General features: G+C 39.4%; 1 protein-coding gene across 4 annotated transcripts in view; it reads right to left on the bottom strand.

Moving 5' to 3' along the window:
* The window catches only part of LOC145987715 (uncharacterized), a 621,803-nt gene that overhangs the window by 42,809 nt on the left and 558,461 nt on the right, over window positions 1-20,533 (bottom strand). For all 4 annotated transcript variants that reach the window (XM_083122297.1, XM_083122295.1, XM_083122298.1 and 1 more), the window contains exon 7: window positions 15,857-15,991. In XM_083122297.1, the coding sequence (XP_082978423.1) occupies window positions 15,857-15,991 (135 nt within the window). The remainder of the gene's footprint in view (window positions 1-15,856; window positions 15,992-20,533) is intronic.

Below are 20,533 nucleotides of genomic sequence, written 5' to 3'. Positions count from 1 at the left end.
CTACAAAAGTTCAAATAATAACGACACCGATAAGTGAAGATTACGATGGAGGGATAGAAAGATGGCGGGGTAGTATTAAGCCAGGTCCACTCATTTATTTAAAGAGCTCACTTCCACTACATTCTTAAGCTGTGTGTTCACCAAGCTCGTTGTTCCGTACCGCTTCCCGCCAATCGGATTTGGTTTATTTTACTTCGCTTTTCTGCCACTTTGACTGTTGAGAATAAGTAAGGACATAATGAAATTGATGAAGAGACCCTCACAAAGAACTCTCAGGTCAGGATTCGAACCCGGGACCCCTTGCGTAGTAGCTGTGTTAGCCACTCCACCACGGAGGTCGGCACCAACCGGATAAGAATGCTCGAGTAGATCGAAACACACATCCAATTTGACCTGCAACTTTAGTTCGGCTTCCAAATTTTATCTAGCACCTGGCAACCCCAAACACCTTCATTTATTTGTTTCCAATGCTCAAAACAATTCTGTACCGGCATAACGTCAGTGTTGCCAGGTTCAGTTTCAGAGTTACAATGAAGAAATTGCCACTAGATCAGCAGAAATTGTGTTCAACGACAATACTGATGATGGTGAATGAAAACTGCACGAGTTACAGAGCCATTAGCATTTACGCTAATTAAAAAAATTAGTAATAGTTCTAATTCTATGACCCCCCCCCCTTCTCGCAATTAACAATAATTCCAAGAGCCCGGGTGGCCCCTCATCGCTCAACCTGAAGGCTCTCATTTGGCTTAAGGATGAATGAGGAGACGGGACGGAGGAAGGTGCATGCTCCACGGGTTTTTCCCCGGAATAGGATTGTCACAGAGGAAGAGGAGCCCAGGGGAAATCACCGGGGCTGTATTTCGTAAAGATTCTAATTGTGCTCGCCTTGGCTCCTTTCGACCCTTAACTTTGTAAGGAGGTAGATCACGTGGCGGGAACCTTTGAGAGGAATCTACCGCTGCTAATATTCGCAGGGATGTGTAGAAATGTAGTCATTCCTGACCATAATGTCAGAAGTTAGTCACGTTTTTTTTCCGGTTATACTTGATGCTCAGATAAGCTGGAATCATAACCACAGTGAAGTGGCGCCAACTTATATGGGTCTGTGGGGCTTGAGCCGATCCAATAATTTGCAATGGTATTTTATTTTAGAAATAAAGTTCCCGCGCCTAAGAAAAGAATGTGTCATATTATACACCTAAAGAATTCTCATTACTTAATTACTGACTGAGTGTTATCAAAATATTTCATAATAGGGCCTATAATACTTTTCACTTTCCTATTTTATTTACACTATCCGTCGTCTCATCGTTATTAGGAATGTAGAAAAGGATAAACGAGATGAGTATCTATAGGACTAGAAATACAAAATGGGCACTTAAGACTAAAACAGGAAACAAATAGCCAGTGTATAATTCATGTAATCTTTTCAGAAATGGCTTGAAACTGTTTTTAAACGCAGTAGGCTACAATTTGTAGCCAGGGAAGTAAAAAGGCATTTTAGGGCAAATTCTCAGGTGTTATTGCATAAAATTATGAAACAAGTTCTTGATTTCAGCTCACCTAATGCTTTTCAAAAAGTTTGCGCCACTGTCACTCTGCAATTCGCCTCCACATGTTTCCGAATCCGCGACCCCTTGTATACAAGGCAACAGCGTTACCACTACGCATACGTGGAGGCAGCTCAAGACTCAACCAAGGATGCTAACTGCTAATATATAGGAGCCTCTAATTTACTGGCAATCTCTTATGCGGCGCATACACGATGCGAGTTTTGCGTACGTGAAAGTGTCTTGTGTCTTTTGCACGTTAACTAGAATGTCTCGAACGCTACGCGTGCTGACACGAGACGAAAAAACTTGGCAAAATATTTCCTTTCTCTTTCGGTTATTGTACGTCGCTTTTCTACCCCTTGTGTTGATCGCAACGATGAGGCTGAATGGTGAATGGACAATCGGAAAACAATGATAGACCAGTGTCTTTCGAGGCATAGAACCTGGACCTATGGCTTCGCAACGTGTTACTACTGGTGCACCGCGGAAGTCGCGCCCAGCTCGAATGGAAGAATCCAAACGTGAAAAGGGGGGGGGGGGGAGTAAAACATACACGAAGCTAGACTGCAGGTTTAAGATCAGTATTTCATTTGTATTCTTTTGTTGCTTGTTGCTCCCTTTTCCATGCATAAGATGGCTGTTTTACAGCTCGTTAACGTTTGTTTTTTTAATTAATATAAAAATACCAGAATGAGAGCTGGCTGGCTGGCCTGGTATTGAATCTATACAAGTCGGTCAACATGTGTCAAGATAACGGGTGCAAATACGAATTTCCCTAGCGTGCAGGCACTTCAAATCTTACGAACAATATATTCAATTTTCTTTGACTACTTTTTCGCAATATTCAAGAGAATGTAGGATGTATGAAATTATCTAAAGTAATAAAAAATTCACCCGTTAGCATATTCAAACAATGAACAAATTAAAGAAATGTATTGTATGGTTGATTTTTCTGTGGTATTGTTACTTAATGTACTTTATGCTTTTTACTTTATAATCCCATAGCGCTATTCGCGATTAAAATTACCACCTGAGCGCTAGTGTCGCTTCCAATATGGCCGCTCTATGTAGGATAAATCTTTGTTTGCATTTCATCAGTAGTACGAAACAGCAGCGTGTTGTCATGGCTGGTATGGTACAAATGTTTAAATTGCGCCATATTTTTAAATATTGCGAATGCGATGTGAATTCCAGGAACTCTGACGAAGGTAAAGCTGTGATGAGAACGAATTATTTAATTATGATAGGCAAAAATAACACGGAAAACGCAGACGTAACTAATGTGTAAGCACTGGTTCTTCAAAGCAGTGCTGTATCATCTGCACCTCATGTTGTAACTGGGGTTCTCGGAAATTATTTGAAAATAAAGAAATTGAAATAGACTTATACTTGAAAAGCTGGCAGGAGAAAGTTTCGAACATGTCGGTGCAGTTTTTACTCGATAATATTCACGATTTCATGACCAGGCTATCCTCACTGATAAAGGACATCGTACTGAATTACAACATTAGCATGTTCATGTTCATTTTCTGGTTACATTTGACATTAATTCATTCTCAAACTATTTTCATCTTCTCTCGACTTGCACCTGTTCCAAATTTCACACATACATAATACATGCATGCATTGGGTAAGACGCTTCATGACTTTTCGAAAAAGAAAAAGCTTTATTTATAAAGTACAATTTAAAACTTTACTTTCATGGCAATATATATTTATCTCTCGAAAAATAAAGTGAGCAAACTCGTGCATTCTTCGTAATGTCCTTGCCGAATTAGTGTTATTCCCCATGCCAATCTTCTGTCAATCAATTACGTGATTTATTTACTAATATCATTTTGTTGATTCCTCGGGGTGAAAACACATGAAAATTTATTCTGACCCATAAAACGATTTAGAGGCAGAGCACAAAAAAACCTGAACAGTAGACCTTACTGTTTCGCATATTCCCCATGCTTTAAACGACTTCAACACAACGTATCCTACGTAGACCAGTTCCTGAAAGTCCCACCAGATGGCATATCGGTTAATTTTAATCGCGAATAGCTCAATATTGGGCCCTTGCTTACCTACCGACTGCTGGCCTCCCTCCCACGCGGGCCACCAGGGGGGCGTGGAGATCTGCAGCCAGATTATGGGGACGGGTGGTTGGCCCGACCAAACCCCAGCCGTTGTAGGACTTCGCGACCGGATTACGCTCACTCACTCGGAGCTCCTCAATTTCCTCACGATGGTTTTTACTTTATACTTAGCATAAATACATAGATATATAGGTATATTCTAACGGAAACGGGAAAATTCTCATTCACCCGAAGTACTACTAATAACAAAGTATTTGTTATAATCCTGCCATCTGTTCGTCACGAAACACATGTTCTCAAATGCACGAAATATGACGAAATGTACGGCTGGTTGCTTACGCAATTCATGAGTGCGCCACAAGATGGGGTCAAAATAAGAAAATTAACTTTAATGAATCGAATGTATGTTAATTTACCCATTTGAATACACCTTGCTTTGCTTAGAGCTTTACATTCAAGTTCACTTTATGCACAAATAGGTTAATCGGGACTGAACCCAAAGTTTAAAGTGGAATCCGAACCACTATGTGCATTCGCCGGGTATCGAATCCGGGATGCCTACGCCAGGCCCTTTCTACGAATAGGGTAGCCCGGGGCTATATCGATCGACGAAAGAATATTCGATCGTAGGGCATTGTTAATGCTCGGGTTTACAAACTTCATGGCATCAGTGGAGAAGGAGAACCTACGCGGTTGAGATGCGCACGACATTGCTGATGTTTGTAAATTAACGTGCCTGTAAAAAAATTGGTTTTGGAAACAAGGTATGTACTCTGAATGTGCAATTTCGCATAGTTAAACAGATAAGCTTCAGAACGTAAGCTGTACCAGCCACATTATTACTAGTAAGTGGGTAACTATATATGTAACAATGGGTCAGGTATATTAGTTGCTGGTCATACACATTCGTGGCCCCAAAAGTTGTATAGCGCAGTGTAGCCAACCAATGAAAGAAATATCGGCTTTTGGGGCTTTTATGATCATTACGATCCTCTTCCACTTCACCATTCTCTGAATTAATCCCATCTCTCACCAAACAGCCAGAAAAGACAAAACGATGTAGAAGAAAAGTGGGAGCATGCCATCTGACGAGCATACGCCTGTAGGGAAGAAAATGAAAAAAACGACAGCAAATTAAGAATGTCGGTAACGATGAAGACAATATCCCTTGCGGTTTTTGCGGTCAGTTGTACTATTCCAACGAAAGTGCTGTTAAAGGTGAGTGGATACGAGGTCAACGATGGAACATTTGGTTTCATGAAATACATATGTGACGGGGCTTTGGTAAGATACAATTCATTTGTGGAAAATGTATCTAGAGATGTGATTTTGCAAGTGATCAGAATAGCCCCGTCAATGATCAGAATTACCCCGTAGTTTAGGAAAATCTTGCAATGTGTAGTGTTTCAGTTTTTCCATTTTTACAACTCTCAGAAATATAAACATATAATTTTAAATTGTCCACTTTTGTAGCCAAAAGAATGGTGTTTCAGAATAAATTAACAGTTTTGGGAGGAAAAGTTTTTTCAATTTTTTATGTACTGTTCAATGTGAAATGATCGATATAGCCCCGGGTTACCCTATTTGTGATCGCTTCTTCAGACACGTCACCATAAAAAAACAAATCAAATAGCTTCATACATTGGCTACTAGTAATTGAGGACTAAAAGTGGTAAACATTGTAAGTGCCAAAAGCGAAAGTCTTGGGAAATCGCATCGTTCAGCACATCAGCCCATAAGAACGTGCACACTAGTGACCTCTTTACACGCCCTTTGAACTTCTTAGGGGGCTACCAGCCACATTTCACGTTTACCACATTATAAAGCATGGCACATTTCACAGTTTAACGTGAAAAACGGTGTTTGAATTATTGTGGCACTTACAGCGTTTACCAATTTTAGTCTTCAATTCACACCTTTTAGGCGCTTCTGAAGTATATTTACGTCACGCAGAAATGCAGCCTATAAAGCGACAGCATGTGTCGATAATAATTTCTAGGGACATTACTAATTGGGAACGAGATAATTGAATCTTTAAAATATGGTTGTTGAAATATTTGTTGAAGAGGGAACGCTTGGTGTGATTTGAATTGATTTTTGTTTTTAGCGTCGTTTATCTACCTCTTTTGGCTAGTCGCGACGATGAGGACGAGTGATGATATTATGAAATTGATGAAGTGACAATAACAAGGAACATTCATGTCCGGTCCGAACTCGAGACCCCTGGCGTTACAGCGCGCTGTGCTAACCACTCCGCTACGAAGGTCGGCGACACCTGGGTGTGGTTAATGCTAGTTTCTTATCCACAAGGACAGTACCAGCTGACTTTCAGTAGTCTATAGGATTTTCGAATCCTATAGACTACCTCTTAATTTTAAAATATCTCCCGATATAGACTGAAAGTGTTTCTGGGTTTCAATTTAAAGTTTTAGACAAATTATCGAGGTTTCTGTGTGGCTAAAAGCTAGGAATACAATACTTTCACAAGAGTAGTTCGCATTCCTGCAATAACACGCGGATACAATAAGTTTTAAAAAAAGCATTCCAAAGACGACCTACTTGTAGGGGCGGCTTAAGGACCGGGCAACCACCCGGTGCATCAAACTGTGGGGTCCCTCTAGAGTAGCGCCAAAGCCTTATTATTTCTGATTATACATATAAACGTGGTTATTTGTTTTGAAAAGAGTTGCATTTGTTTAGATAGGAATTCATTGAAGTTACTGCTGTAACAAATACGTATATTGCAAAACCATGCAGTAACTTAAGTTAAGATTTTACTGTTATTTTGATATCATTATGCGAGTATTAAATAAATACCTACACTTAAATAAACACTGACAGCGATTAAGAAAAAAAAGTCTTATTATTTGTCTTAATTTAAACTGTAAATATGTTACATGGTAACGGTTTTTATGGGAACAGGGAGCAGGGGCGTAGATTGAGACCTAACTTTGGGGGGAGGGGTAGAATCGAACTTTGGGCTTAACATTGGTGGGAACAGAATAAAAAAGTTTTCCATCGCATGAAAATAGCGTCCAGGTCTATTTCCCTAAATAACTGTTATAATTGCGAAATGATTTAAATTACTCGTTCCTTTGCTTCTCAGGTTCGAGGTGGTTAACAAAAGTACCATTAACTTGTAAATTTAATAAACCTGCAAATTTTGGGGGCCCACTTCCCTCTTGTTCCTGTCAAGTTGCGCCAGGGGAAAGATGCGTCAAAAATCCACTTCACCCGGGTGAAAATTTTATCTTGAGCCACCCCTGCGTCTACTTGTGCATACCATGGCTCTCTCGTATACTGCGCATATTCCTTATACACACACACAGTCTCTATCACACACACGTATTATGTTTAATATTCAACGTTTCTTCAACATCACTCTAAGTTTTCGAAGGAGAGCGGAAGCACATTCCATCCATGTGAGTGTTCCCACTTTAAGGAGCTTCCTCCTTCCTCCAGACGGGTTAATCTTTATTCTGCAAAGGGGAAAAAAAGTTCCTTCCCACTTGCGCCGTTTCCTACTCCCTACGTAACGAGGAAGCGGTGGAGAAAGAAGTCACGACACACTTCCGCTCCCCACTTTTGAATATTCAAGAAATTTGACTATCAGCAAAGTCCATCCCTGTATAATAAGAAGCCCTTGTAATCTGGGACCCTCTTTTGCGGAATTGTTTTGTTCTGCTTCTGTGGAGTGTCTCGTGTATGTAAGAATGAGACAAGGTGGGATACACACAGAGCGGAGACTTATGGTATTATTAACGGCTTTGCGAGGAAGTCATTTCTTCGTGTGCTTTTGGACGATGTTCGGCTTCTCGTAGCTTGGTAATTATCCACGTGATGGTTTTGGGATGAGAGCACAGTAAGAAACGGAAAAAAACATGAGAAAATCAATTTATAGATTTATCACAAACATTTTGGGACTATTGTTTTTGAATTTTCAAAAAAATTAATACATTAACTGTAAACTGTGCACCGAATAGATATTTGGATGGTTCATTACAATATGATTTGATTTATTTTTGATTTGTTGTTTAAAGTCCACTTTATGCACAGTAAGGCTAATCGGGACTGCACCTACAGTTTAAAGTGGGATCCGAACCACTTGTACCTCCACCTGGTATCGAACCCGGGACCCCTTGATTACAAGGCGAAGACGCTACCACTGCGCCATCGGGGAGGCCGCACATTCATTACAATATGATTCCAACTCACGTATATATCCATACCTACAGTATTGCTCTACATCTGGTAAGAATTTAGTTTCACAATCTTCAGAAATGTTCTCTACAAAAATAGGAATAAAATCAAATCTTTGATTATACACCCAACTACACCAATACTCCAAGGTATACAGCAGTTGTAATTATCTCACCTCAAATGCATGAAATTTACTATCTTCAAAATATTTGGACTTGGCTACACCACCTCATAAATTACGCAGTATTTTCCTTTTCAAAACATATAAGTCTTTGTCTCAATATATGCCCTAACATTACTGAAACTATAATTCCCTACAATAAGAAAATGTTTTGAAGTCACTTCTGCACAAGAGGAATGTACACGCGACATATGAAGAATCTGCTGTTGTCAGTAATTTTGGAACTGACACCAGGATACACCTGTAATCGACCTGTGTTAAAAACTGCAGGGAACTAGAAGGTGCTACTAAAACATTCCACTGGCTGAGGGGCATGTATGAAAAGTTTTGGTGACGTAAAATTCGATTTACTTTCCATTTGGGCAAGAATGTAAGATTTATCCTGTCTTCACCACTTTAGAATCACACGAAAACTTTCACCTCAGTATTGTTTTGGATAGAACAGGGTGGCTACAAACAAGCAGAAATGAAATTCCCTGACTTTTCCAGGTTTTCCAGGACAAAATATACATATTTCCCTGACAATTACAAACTAAACTAAATCGATAGAAATAATAAACTCATACTGATCCAGGTATGGATTTGTTAAGTACCAATATTATCTTCTATGAAATTGACTTCATTTCTCTATTCTCTATGATTTGAATTCAAACAGCAAAATAGTGAATTTGGAAAATTATTACAATTCACAAGCTAGGGAAGATTACGGAATGTTGTCATACGCAGTAAGTTTAAAATAAAATATTTGATTATTTTTAAAGTTACGACTAAATGAGATAAGAGTGAAGAGTGATTGATTAAGAAATGCAATTTGTAATTTATCAGTCTCCTTATACATTCTCGGTATTATATGTTGATATTTCCACTGAGGTTTGGAACCCTCTGCTTACAAGAACCATGAGTGCGGACTCATTTTTCAATGCATAAAGCTACTTCTCTCTTCTCTGTAAAGCAAACAACTTAACTCTTGCATATAAATGAAACAACTGAATCGAGCAAAATAAAGTGTCATATTTCCTTACATTATCAATGGGATTTCTGCTTCAGTACAGTATATCCCAGTGAAGTACTGTGAAACTGACAACATGCAGTTATACCATGAATGCTGACGAAAAGGGTATGTAGGTATTAGAAATTTAACGCAAGCAATTTATAGAATTTCATTGTATAGGTACCTGACTTAGCTAACCACACATTAAAACAGGAACACTAATAATAAAAGCTTCTGAAAGTTCATATACGAGGGGCATCCTGAAAAAAGGTCCAATGGTCCCTATACGCAGCACTAGTGGTCGGAGAGCGACGCACACACATGCAGGCAGGAAGAAGTGGCATGTAGCTGTAATCTGGTACAGTTGCAATGCAGCCGTTTTAGGAAAGTTCAAGGTTAAATATTGCAGCTCTCATACAGTCTCCCACCGACTGCGATGTAGCCTACGTGTAGTAATTAGATTTTTGCACGCTCAGAATTTGGCACAGAGCCACCAGCAATCGTGTGATGTGTGCAAACCAGATGTCGTGAATGATAGTATGGTCAGACGATGGTGCAGACAATTCACGAAGGCCAATCGAATGTGCACAACCCCATACAGCTGAGTACACGCGGGTGTTCCATCACTTCAGGTGAGAGATTTTGGACCACTTCCTGTACAGCCCTGGCCTTGAATGTACCGACTTTCATCTCTTTGTTTAACTGAAGAGGTTTCTGGCAGGGCAAGGATTTCACAGCTACACTGCGGTAGAGATAGTTCCAGTCTTTGCTGTCAGACACATATACCATTGGCATACAAAATTTAGTGCCATGCTACGACAAATGCCAGAACAACGGTGGTGATTATGCCGAAAATTAGGTTAGGAATCACTGTTACTAATGCAATAAATTACAACTGATATTCTTGTTTTATTTATACCTAATCGGTAGGGACCTTGATATTTTGTTACTTTTTTTCAAATTGGTGTATTTTCTTTCTTTCTTTCCTTTTTTTACTATAACGTGTTATTTTTCCCAAAATTCACATTTTCATTTTAGCGCATTTTCTGGCAAATATCTCAAATTATACTTTCATGGTGTTTTAAAACTACTGTTTCAAATTGTACGTCACATGGCTTACGCCTCTTCGTGAGAGTTTGATATCTTGAAAGTTATTTTCCAAACCCCTTTTTTTAATTTTAAGGTATGGATTTTAGATAATGGAAATTTCCCCGTATATACTGAAGGGTGCATAATGACCATAAGTGGTGACGCACCCAAAAAATTAAAATCAATCAATCTCATGTGACCAATACCGATATATTATGGCACCAAAAATTGGCATTGTATTTTTTTGACTTGTTAGTGTTACGTTTCCCAAAATTCGCGTTTTTGTTTTAGAACATTTATCTGCCAAATATGCTGAAACTTAATACTCCATTGTGATTTTAAACTATTATTTTAAATTGTAGGTCACATGGTCTACGTATTTTCGTGACAGTTTGATATGTTGGAACAGATTTTTGAGGAAGTAAAGGTAAAGTTCTCCCCTGCACTTTTCCATGAAGGTGTATAGGGGTGTGGAGTTAGGGCCCCACACTTTATTGATCACGGCTGAAGGTGGGGGTGATGTGATCAGCACCACGCTCCTGGCTACCTTTATCCCTCAAAGTTTCCTCAAGGTACCAGCTTCATATAATGCTGGGTGGTGCCGGAGCAGTTTGAATAGGTGGAAAACATCCCGGTTCTCCCCCGCAGGGGATCGACCCCGAGTCTCTCGCATAGTAGTCAGACGCCCTAACGACTGAGCTCCATTATTACTCGATGGACAAATGCCGATGGTGCATACTTAGCTTGGTAATTCAAAACATATCTCGTGCGACAAATACTGAAGATGCTGCTCCCGTGTGACGCACTCGATCTCCTGTTAGAACCCTGCCACTTTTACATTATTTAATGTGGCTGTCGGAATTATTCCATGTACGTTTAACTCTATAGTTTACTCTTGAATAAAATGTTGGAAAACTTGCATGTTCTATGTACACAAACATGGCCTAGAAAAGACAAGCATGTTGGATTTCATGGAATTTTTCATTGTTTTAGGGCATTTCTTAAAAAAAATCGCTATAAACGCCAACAATTCGCATTTTATGCCAAATACGCATTATTTCGATATTTCTAACGGGCGAAAAATATGTCCAGACATCACTGCACATTTCTAAACATAACTTCACAGCAACTACCATTTTTCACGGTTTTGGCGTTTGCGAAAAATCAATGTCCCTACTAACAGACAGGGCAGAGAGTGGCGTTAATTTCATTGCAATACTAGTGTTGCAGTAAATTTGGGAGCATGCACTTGCCAATTTTTATAATGTTCACCAATGCAGTTTATGTTTCACTTTTTCGTGATAGTATTCAATATATATCCCGTTTGGTTGGATTCCTCTTGATATCTAAGAATAGTGCAATGTCATTGTAAACGTATGTTAACTTGTGCGAAACCAGTAATACGTCAGGATGATGAAAGAAGACCTTCGTAAGCACTGCTACATTAAAGAAGGTGAAGTGAGCCAGAAGAGTAATAAATTCCAGCAGCATATTTGCAGTCTAAAGCTCTTATTGTTTATGCATGAAATTTTTCTTGGATGTTGCAGTCAATGCAATTTCTGTCGCATGTTGTAGTGAGATACTTTGTCGGGTGGCAATATTCGACAAAAATTGTATGTATCAATGGAACCTATTTATTTCAATGTTCCTTCAGTTTGCCCAAGAAAATGCCTTACTACGACGTGCGACAATTATCGGATGGCGCCACCCGCTCTTATCCCCTCCATCATTGACAAGTCCCCTTACTACTCCTATACGGACAAGAAAAAATGATAATTCAATGAATTTCCCACGTAATATTTAGAGGCTTAACCTTTACTCCCCCGATGATACCATATGGTATCATCAGAGTAAGGTCGTACTGGCCCGATGATACCATATGGTATCATGGTGCTGATTACGAAATAAATATGCTTTTCGGAACTTCATACTCTTATGTTTGGGTGGAAACTGACACAGGTCTGGAGCAAGCCTGGGAAATTCATACTGATGACCAACCTCCCCCTCCCCGCAACATATCCATGCCACATTTCCGAACAGAGTTTCACATTTTGGCTCATTATTCAACTTTTATGGCACCCAGGAACATGAAATGTTTCAATCTTTTTGGAAACGTCCATTCTTTGAAGGGAATACTAAGGTTTGCGCCATCTACCCCAAATAGCGGGAGAAGAAGGGGCAAACTCCACATTTTTATAGTTTTTTCATTGAAATTCGGGGTTCGCGCCCCCCAAACTCCCTTCCTCGGTTTGGCGTTCTGAATTGTACACTGTTGCATGCTCTGATGTTTTAGCTGCAAAACAAAACTTATCCGAAGTAGATTGCTCCCATAGTGCCCGAGTTATAACAATTTTCTGAGTAATATGCAAATTACCTATTTTTTTTAGTAAAAAACAGAGTTTCACATTTTGGCTTATTATTCAACTTGTATCGCACCCAAGAACATGAAACATGTTTCATTCTCTCTGGAAACGTCCATTCTTTGAAGAGAATACTAAGGTTTGCGCCTTCTCTCCAAAATAGCGGGAGAAGAGGAGGCAAACTCCAGATTTTTTATTTTTTTTCATTGAAATTGGAGGGTCGCGCCCCGCAAGCCCCCTTCCTCGGTACGGCGTTCTGAATTATACACGGTTGCATGCTCTGATGTTCTATCTGACAAACAAAATTTATCCGAAGTAGATTGCTCCCATAGTGCCGATTTTTAACAATTTACCTCCAAAAATGCAAATTACCTATTTTTCGAAAGAAAAAAAAATCACATTTTGGCTTATTATTCAACTTCTATAGCACCCAAGAACATGAAACATGTTTCACTCTCTTGAGAAACTTCCATTCTTTGAAAAGAATACTAAAGTTCGCGCCTTCTCTCCAAAATAGTGGGAGAAGAGGGGGAAACTCCAGACTTTTATGTTTTTTTCCATTGAAATTCGGGGGTCGCGCCCCCCCAAACCGCCCTTCCTCGGTTCGGCGTTTAAATTGTACACGGTTGCATGCTCTGATGTTTTAGCTGCAAAACAAAAGTTATCCGAAGTATATTGCTCTCATAGTGCCCGAGTTATAACAATTTTCCTTCAAAGAGTGTTCGAATTTAAAATTCCCGCCGAGAAGCCCGGGCGAGAGAAATCTCTCTCTTTCTCTCTTTCTCTCTCTCTCCTCCTGCCATCACTGGTTTCTGGCGCCGTGGTGTGCATAAAAGGGGCCTAAAAGTTGAGGCTGAAACTTACGAACGAAATTCCCTGACATTTCCCTGACTTTTTTTGACACCTCAAATTCCCTGACTTTTCCCGGTTTTCCAGGTTTTCCAGGTCTGTCGCCACCCTGTAGAAACAATGTCTCGAACAATACATCGCAGAGAAAAAAAAATGCAGAATATCGAAATGGGCAAGTTTGAAAGTCAAGTGGGCCACAGGTGTCTCACCCTTTACACCGCAGAATGGGGCAAAGAGACAGGATTATTCCGATTCCGCCCAGGACTCTCTATGAAGACATTAACACACGAGCCCCGCAAGAGCGGTACTTCTATTTTTTAAGTGCCCTAACTTTTCCGGGTCGAGCCCCGCAACAAAGAAGCGACAACATTAAAGGATTTACGGGAGAGACCCGGGCGTCAACAATGATGAACAGCGGACGCATCAACAATGCCACATATATTAAACGTAATGAGCACTTTCCAGGTGCGGACCACGTGTTGAGTTGCCGAGCGCGGCGGCTAATACCTGATTCAGGAGTGGCAATATTGTCTAGCGCACACGACATGTGCATTATTGCGAGAGCGGGGAGTTGAATGGGCCTACATGGAGAGGCCGCAGAGTCGCAGTAAAAAGGATTTTCTTGCTTCCGGTTCTGATGGGCCTGTAAAAACAGGCGATAATGGCGGGTTTAAACTCGAAATGCTAAGGCGAGGTGGTCGGTGTGCGCGAGCGAGAGGAAGTGCATCCATTACAATCAACGAAGCAGTTGAAAGAGAGAGTTTCAAAAAAAGGAGATAGAAACGGAAGTCTGTTTGCTACATAATGGGGCCATGAAGCGGGGCAAATTTTGATGATTTGGTTTTTACTGGCTTTGGACGTTTTCAGGCGCGCGTTCTGATAAATGTAACTGCCGTCGTTATCGTGGAAGTATTTGCCGTTAATTCAGTTGTTCTGATGAACATGCGCAGTTTCAATTAGATTTTGAATGCCACTTTTGTTTTTTAAAGAACATGATTTCTCGCCTTTATGAAGCTGAATTCGTCGATTTATGAAATGTTAAATCATCCTTTCTTCTAGCATCACTCTTTACCCACCATTACCTATTTCAATTTGCCATTTCTTTCCTTCTTAACCAATTTCAATTACAAATATTTTTTCGCAATTTTGCGGATTTTAATTAATTTTCAACATCAACACCCTTTCCGATATTAATTCACCATTTTAGCGAATTTAAACTTATCACATTAAAAAAAATCAGTTTCACCACTTTCTATCCATTTCAATTCACCGATGCCTCTGACAGATTACAAACCACATTTGCAATTTACCAGTCCCTGCTATTATACATGCTTCAAGGGACCTCCCCGATGGCACAATTGTAGCGTCGTCGCTAATCAAGCGTAATCAAGGGGTCCCGGGTTCGATACTCGCTGGATAGTGGTTTCGATCCCACTTCAAACCGTACGTCCAGTCTCGATTAGCCATTCTGTGCACAAAGTGGGCTTAAAACAACAATTCAATTCAATATATGCTTCAATTTGCCATTTAAATCAATTTTCAATTCGTAACTTTCGGTTCTCAAATTGTCTTATTTGTATTTTATATTCATTACCTATGTAGTATGTACTGGTATTTCAGTTTACCACATGAATCAGTTTCTTTTTGCCATATTTGAAAATTTGAATTTGCCACAAATACCAATTTCACTGCACAATATTAAACGTTTCATTTTAAATTTCTTACAAATTTCAAATTCGGCACATTCTCCTCTCCACCTAAATACAATGTTAGGTGTCTGTCGTTATAGAATGGTAGTTAGGCTGTCGTCCTATTCTTGAGACCCAGAGTTGGATTATCTTGAAAGGGTCACATTTCTGCGTTTCGGTTTTGAAGAATCAGATTTTACGAGCTCCAGTTTTATACAACTGAATTATTTACTCTGGAGGAAAATACTAGGAGTACACTTTCACGAGTTGGCAAGGAAACTTGGACCCTGGAGGGAAAGAGGTGGGAAGCGAGAGAGAAGAGAAACGAATGAGTAAGAGCTAAGTGAAAAACAGACAAGGGAAGGGAAGGAGAAAGAAAGAAAATGACACACACACGAGGAGAATGTATGTGTTAAGTCAGAAAAGGGAAGAGAAAGAATGGAACGGAGAAGAAAAGAGAGAAGGAAGGAGGTAGACTAAAATATAGAAAAGGGAAGAGAGAAAAATAAAAGAGGAAAGGAGATAGAAAGAACAAGAGAAGGAAAAGAAAGATAAATTGCGACGAAAGAAAGAAAAGGTCAGAGGGGAAGAGAGAAAATGATGGGGAGCTAACTGGTAATGTACAAAAAGGGAAGAGAGAAAGATGTAGAAGGAAGCAGATTGAAAGAGAGAAGAAAGGGAAAAGCGATAGAGGAGGATGAAAAAGAAAGAAAGAGTGAGGAAGAAGGGAGACTGGAGAAGGAAATACAACAAACAATTGAAAGCGAAGAAAATACTACATCGTACTAGAATTAATACAATTCATAGGTTAATATTAACGCATCCTACTGGAAAGTCTAGAACGAACAGTTTTATACTCACTCGACTTGAGTTCGTTGAGTGTGTGGCATTTACAGGTGAAACGGAGCTTGCAGTATGTCTTCTTGTGGTCGACCAACTCCTGCAACTCGTTAAACATCTCCCTACAATTTCCGCAAATGAGGATGTCGGGGTTACCTGAAAGTAGAGAGAACAACAATTATAAGAATGACATCGGTGGAGAAAAACGAATGACGCAGCTAGTCCATTTCTAAACTACCTTGAAACCACATGCCATTCATGGCCTTCAGGGTTTAATGATGTTTCTCTTCATGTTCTGCTTCTTTAGCATCCCTGTTGTCAAAATTTAACTGTCCTATATCTAGAATGTCTTCCACCTAGAGCTATGTTTACCGACCTAGTAATGCCATGACCCCTTCTAGACCTACGCTGATAAACAACAGTACTTTAACAATGGCACCGTAGAAAAATTCAAATAAAGGAGGGTCATCGTAAATTCGAGTTCCGTGTTAAAATTTGGAAGAAATGGTTGGCGAAACATTGAGTTTAGCTGAACCAGATTTGCTACATTGAAGCTGATTCGCCGACGACTGGGTCATTCCACATCAAATCAACGAAAAAAACTAACATTTTGACACCTACCAACTCTGATTTCGATGAAATTTAGTATACATCTTTCCTTTATGGTTGAAAGAAATCTCCTACATTTTTTTTTCACTCTATCTCATTGCTTACCTACTAAAAATATATCCTATACAATGATTTCCCTTCAAAATTGAATATCAGTCAGTTTTGACCCTCAATTTCAGCCATTTGAATTAGATGTGGTGAAAAAAGATACGGAACATAAAAATGTAGCCTGAAATGTACTGAAAACAATTGTTTTTTAGCCCAGATTTTTATAATTTTTCTTATCTGAGTTATCATAATTATCGCAACTGTCTGCATAGGCCAAAAATGTTGCAAGTCATGAAACAAAAATGGCCGCCATTTTCAAACAAAGTCTAGTTCTAGAAAAATAATGCCTGTTTTGAACTACCGTTGTACAGGGGTTACAGCGACAAACAAATGAAAATTTTTAAAAATGGTCGAGCGACCAGTGCTGGACCATTTGGTACGGATTGACCCTGAAATTTTAGGCAATTTCCAAAAAAATTAAAATTTTCGTAATAAGGAATAAAAAAAAAAATTGTAGAGAAAGAGCATGTCTTTGCAATGATTTTCAACATCAAAAGTTTTTGGTTCCATCATACCCTATGATGAAAATTTAAATTTTCGTTACCTAGTTTTTCCACCACAAAAATTAGGTTACAAGTCCATTATTAGTATTTTTATAGGCATTTGTAATTTTTTTTTAGTGCTGATGTATTTTTTCTGAAATCCCCATTTTTTCATTGAACTTTGTGTAAAATTTCAAAGAGATAAGAAATAAAATGTAAGCAAGGGTATCTTGTGTCGAGGGTCTCAAGAGTGACAGACAACACTGATTTGATGACATTTCAAAGTGCTGTAAAATGAAAACCGTTTGAGATAGAGTGAAAAAAATGTAGGAGATTTATTTCAACCATAAAGGAAAGTTGTATACCAAATTTAATCGAAATCGGAGTTGGTGGGTATCACGACCTCGTTGAAATGGTGTGGAATGACCCGACTGTTAGGAATGAAATTAAAGACTAAATAAACCTGTTCCTGTTCCCCCCAAAATAGGCATTAGAATAGGCTGGAGAGTTCAATTAACTAACCGATTCTCTCACTCCTCACTGGTAATGGCGACAGACACTGTTAGGAAGGAACTCCTTCAGCAAAACTTACACGAACGCGATTCGCGAAACTTTCCAGTTTTCGCGCACATCCTGCATACTCTCCTGACCTAGCACCAAGCTGAAACATCACCATGTCTGTTTCATAATGACACTGAAGAGGTAGTCTCACCGACCGCTTAGTGGTAACGTCTGCGCCTTCTAATCAAGTGGTTTCTGATCGATATCCTGTGGAGGCACATAGTGCTTCGGATCCCAATTTAAACTGTAGGTCCAGTCACGATTAGCATAATGTGGTCTTAAAAGATCAAATTCAACGTACTGAAGAGATGACCTGGCGATAAAATAGAGCATACAGAAAAATAACAGAATCCGAATTCAGTACTCCTGGTCAGGGACTGCGAACCGAATTTGAACTCGAACTGAAACATGCTCCAGTTCGACTTATAGTTCGCACTCGAACCTGAACTGAAATGTTTCGCTATATTCCGGTGCACCATAACCCTCCTTGTACTTTCAGTTTTAGTTCAGTTCCGGAATGAATCCTCATTGTGAACACTTTCGGTTCGCACCCGAACCTGAACTGAAATGTTTCGCTATATTCCGGTGCACCATAACCCTCCGTGTACTTTCAGTTTCAGTTCAGTTCCGGAATGAAACTTCATTGTGAACACTTTTGGTTCGCACCCGAACCTGAACTGAAATGTTTCGCTATATTCCGGTGCACCATAACCCTCCGTGTACTTTCAGTTTCAGTTCAGTTCCGGAATGAAACTTCATTGTGAACACTTTTGGTTCGCACCCGAACCTGAACTGAAATGTTTCGCTACATTCTGGTGCACCATAACCCTCCGTGTACTTTCAGTTTCAGTTCAGTTCCGGAATGAAACTTCATTGTGAACACTTTCGGTTCGCACCCGAACCTGAACTGAAATGTTTCGCTACATTCTGGTGCACCATAACCCTCCTTGTACTTTCAGTTTAAGTTTTGTTTCGGAATAAAAGGGGAAGGCAAGTGCAATGCGCATTTTCCCCACTTTTCATTGTGGTTACTCTTGAGAGGGCGCATTTTTCCCACTTTTATTGCGAGAGCGCACTTTTCCCGGGCGCATTTTTCCCGACACCGCTGGTTTTGGCTGCACCAGCCACCCAGGTAAGCGTGGAGCGGTTGTTCTCAAGTGTGAAGTTTGTAATGTCAGATTTGAGGTACAACCTTTCCTCTCCAACACTTGATGATCTTATGGTCTTGCGGACGAATGCTTTATTCCCAATGCGTTCTGATCAGCACTTGCCAGCCTTAAACCAAGATGAAAATTCTTTCAGTTCCTCTATTAGCTCCAGTAGTGTTTACGAGTTCGTCGAGGAGGAAGGTGAATAGTCATTGTCTTTCATGCTCACATGTTTGCTGTCGTTTTTCATAATTCTCGTTTGGAAAGACATTTAAAAGATTAACAATGTAAGATTTATGTATGACCTAATTTCCTTTTTTATTCAAAATTTAAATAATAGCTGTTAAAGTGCAAATACTATGTTACATACGAGGAGGAGGAACTCGTACTACAAAATTATGACATGTATCATTTACAATCAACCAAAGTTTGTGAAGCATATTTTTAAGTGCTTTTTCTTTAATCCATGGTTATTTGTAGGTGCGAAAATATCCATCGAGGATAGATGCTTATTGCGTTTTTCATAAATTAACAGTTCATACACTATTTTAATTTTCTATTTTCAGGAATTCAGAAAACCAAACCATAGGAAAATCTAATGTGTATTAATCTTATTGATGTAGTTTTGCGCGAAAATGGACACACTTATGAAGCTAGCCACAGCGCACATAGAATTGTATATGTTTTATTAACTACAATTTGGTTTCTGTACTGTGATGACATACGCTACTTTCATAAATGTATTTGTTTAACTACAATTTGGTTATTGTGCTGTGGTCATACGGTACTTTCAGAAATGTATGTTTGATTAATTACAATTTGGTTACTGTAATGAAGATACGTATCTTATTCCACAGTTAATTTTCATCCCATTGTTTGATGCCATTTTGAACTGAATCAACTGAGGTAAAAGTGACGCGGCGGATTCATATAAACTTTTCGTTTTCATTTCACAGACAATTACAAAAAAGTACAATTGTCAGTACAATGTGAGATACAGTTCTTAAATGAAGAAAATGTAAAAGTTACTCAGTATTTTTCTCGATCTCAAACATAGCAAAACGCGCCCAGATCCTTAACATTTGGGTCTGGAAACGGTTTAAGTTCGAGAACTGAAACTGAACTGAAAACTTTCATTCCGGGCCAAACTGGAAGTGAAAGTTCAGACCATCCAATTACAGTTCGGGTAGATATACTCCAGTTTCGTTCCAATTTTAGTTCGAGAACTAAAAATGAACAGAAGGGTTTCATTTCGGGCCGAACTAGAAGTACAACCTCAGATCATTCTAGTTACGGTTCGGACATATATACTCCGGTTTCATTCCAGTTTCAGTTCGAGAACTGAAAGTGAACCGAAAGGTTTCATTCCGGGTCGAACTGAAACTAAAACCCCAGATCATTCCAGTTGTGGTTCGGACATATATACTCCGGTTTCATTCCAGTTTCAGTTCGAGAACTGAAAGTGAACCGAAAGGTTTCATTCTGCGCCGAACTGAAACTAAAACCCCAGATCATTTCAGTTACGGTTCGGATAGATATATTCTGGTTTCATTCCAGTTTCAGTTCAAGAACTGAAAGTGAACCGAAAGGTTTCATTCCGGGCCGAACTGAAACTAAAACCCCAGATCATTCTAGTTACGGTTCGGATAGATATGCTCCGGTTTCATTCCAGTTTCAGTTCGAGAACTGAAAGTGAACCGAAAGGTTTCATTCCGGGCCGAACTGAAACTAAAACCCCAGATCATTCCAGTTGTGGTTCGGACATATATACTCCGGTTTCATTCCAGTTT

The sequence above is a fragment of the Lepisma saccharinum genome, chromosome 5, assembly GCF_977018435.1.
Source record: "Lepisma saccharinum chromosome 5, izLepSacc3.1, whole genome shotgun sequence".
NCBI classification, from domain to species: Eukaryota; Metazoa; Arthropoda; class Insecta; order Zygentoma; family Lepismatidae; genus Lepisma; species Lepisma saccharinum.
Note: the sequence above shows the minus strand (reverse complement) of the source record. Positions and strands in the feature narration are given on the sequence as shown.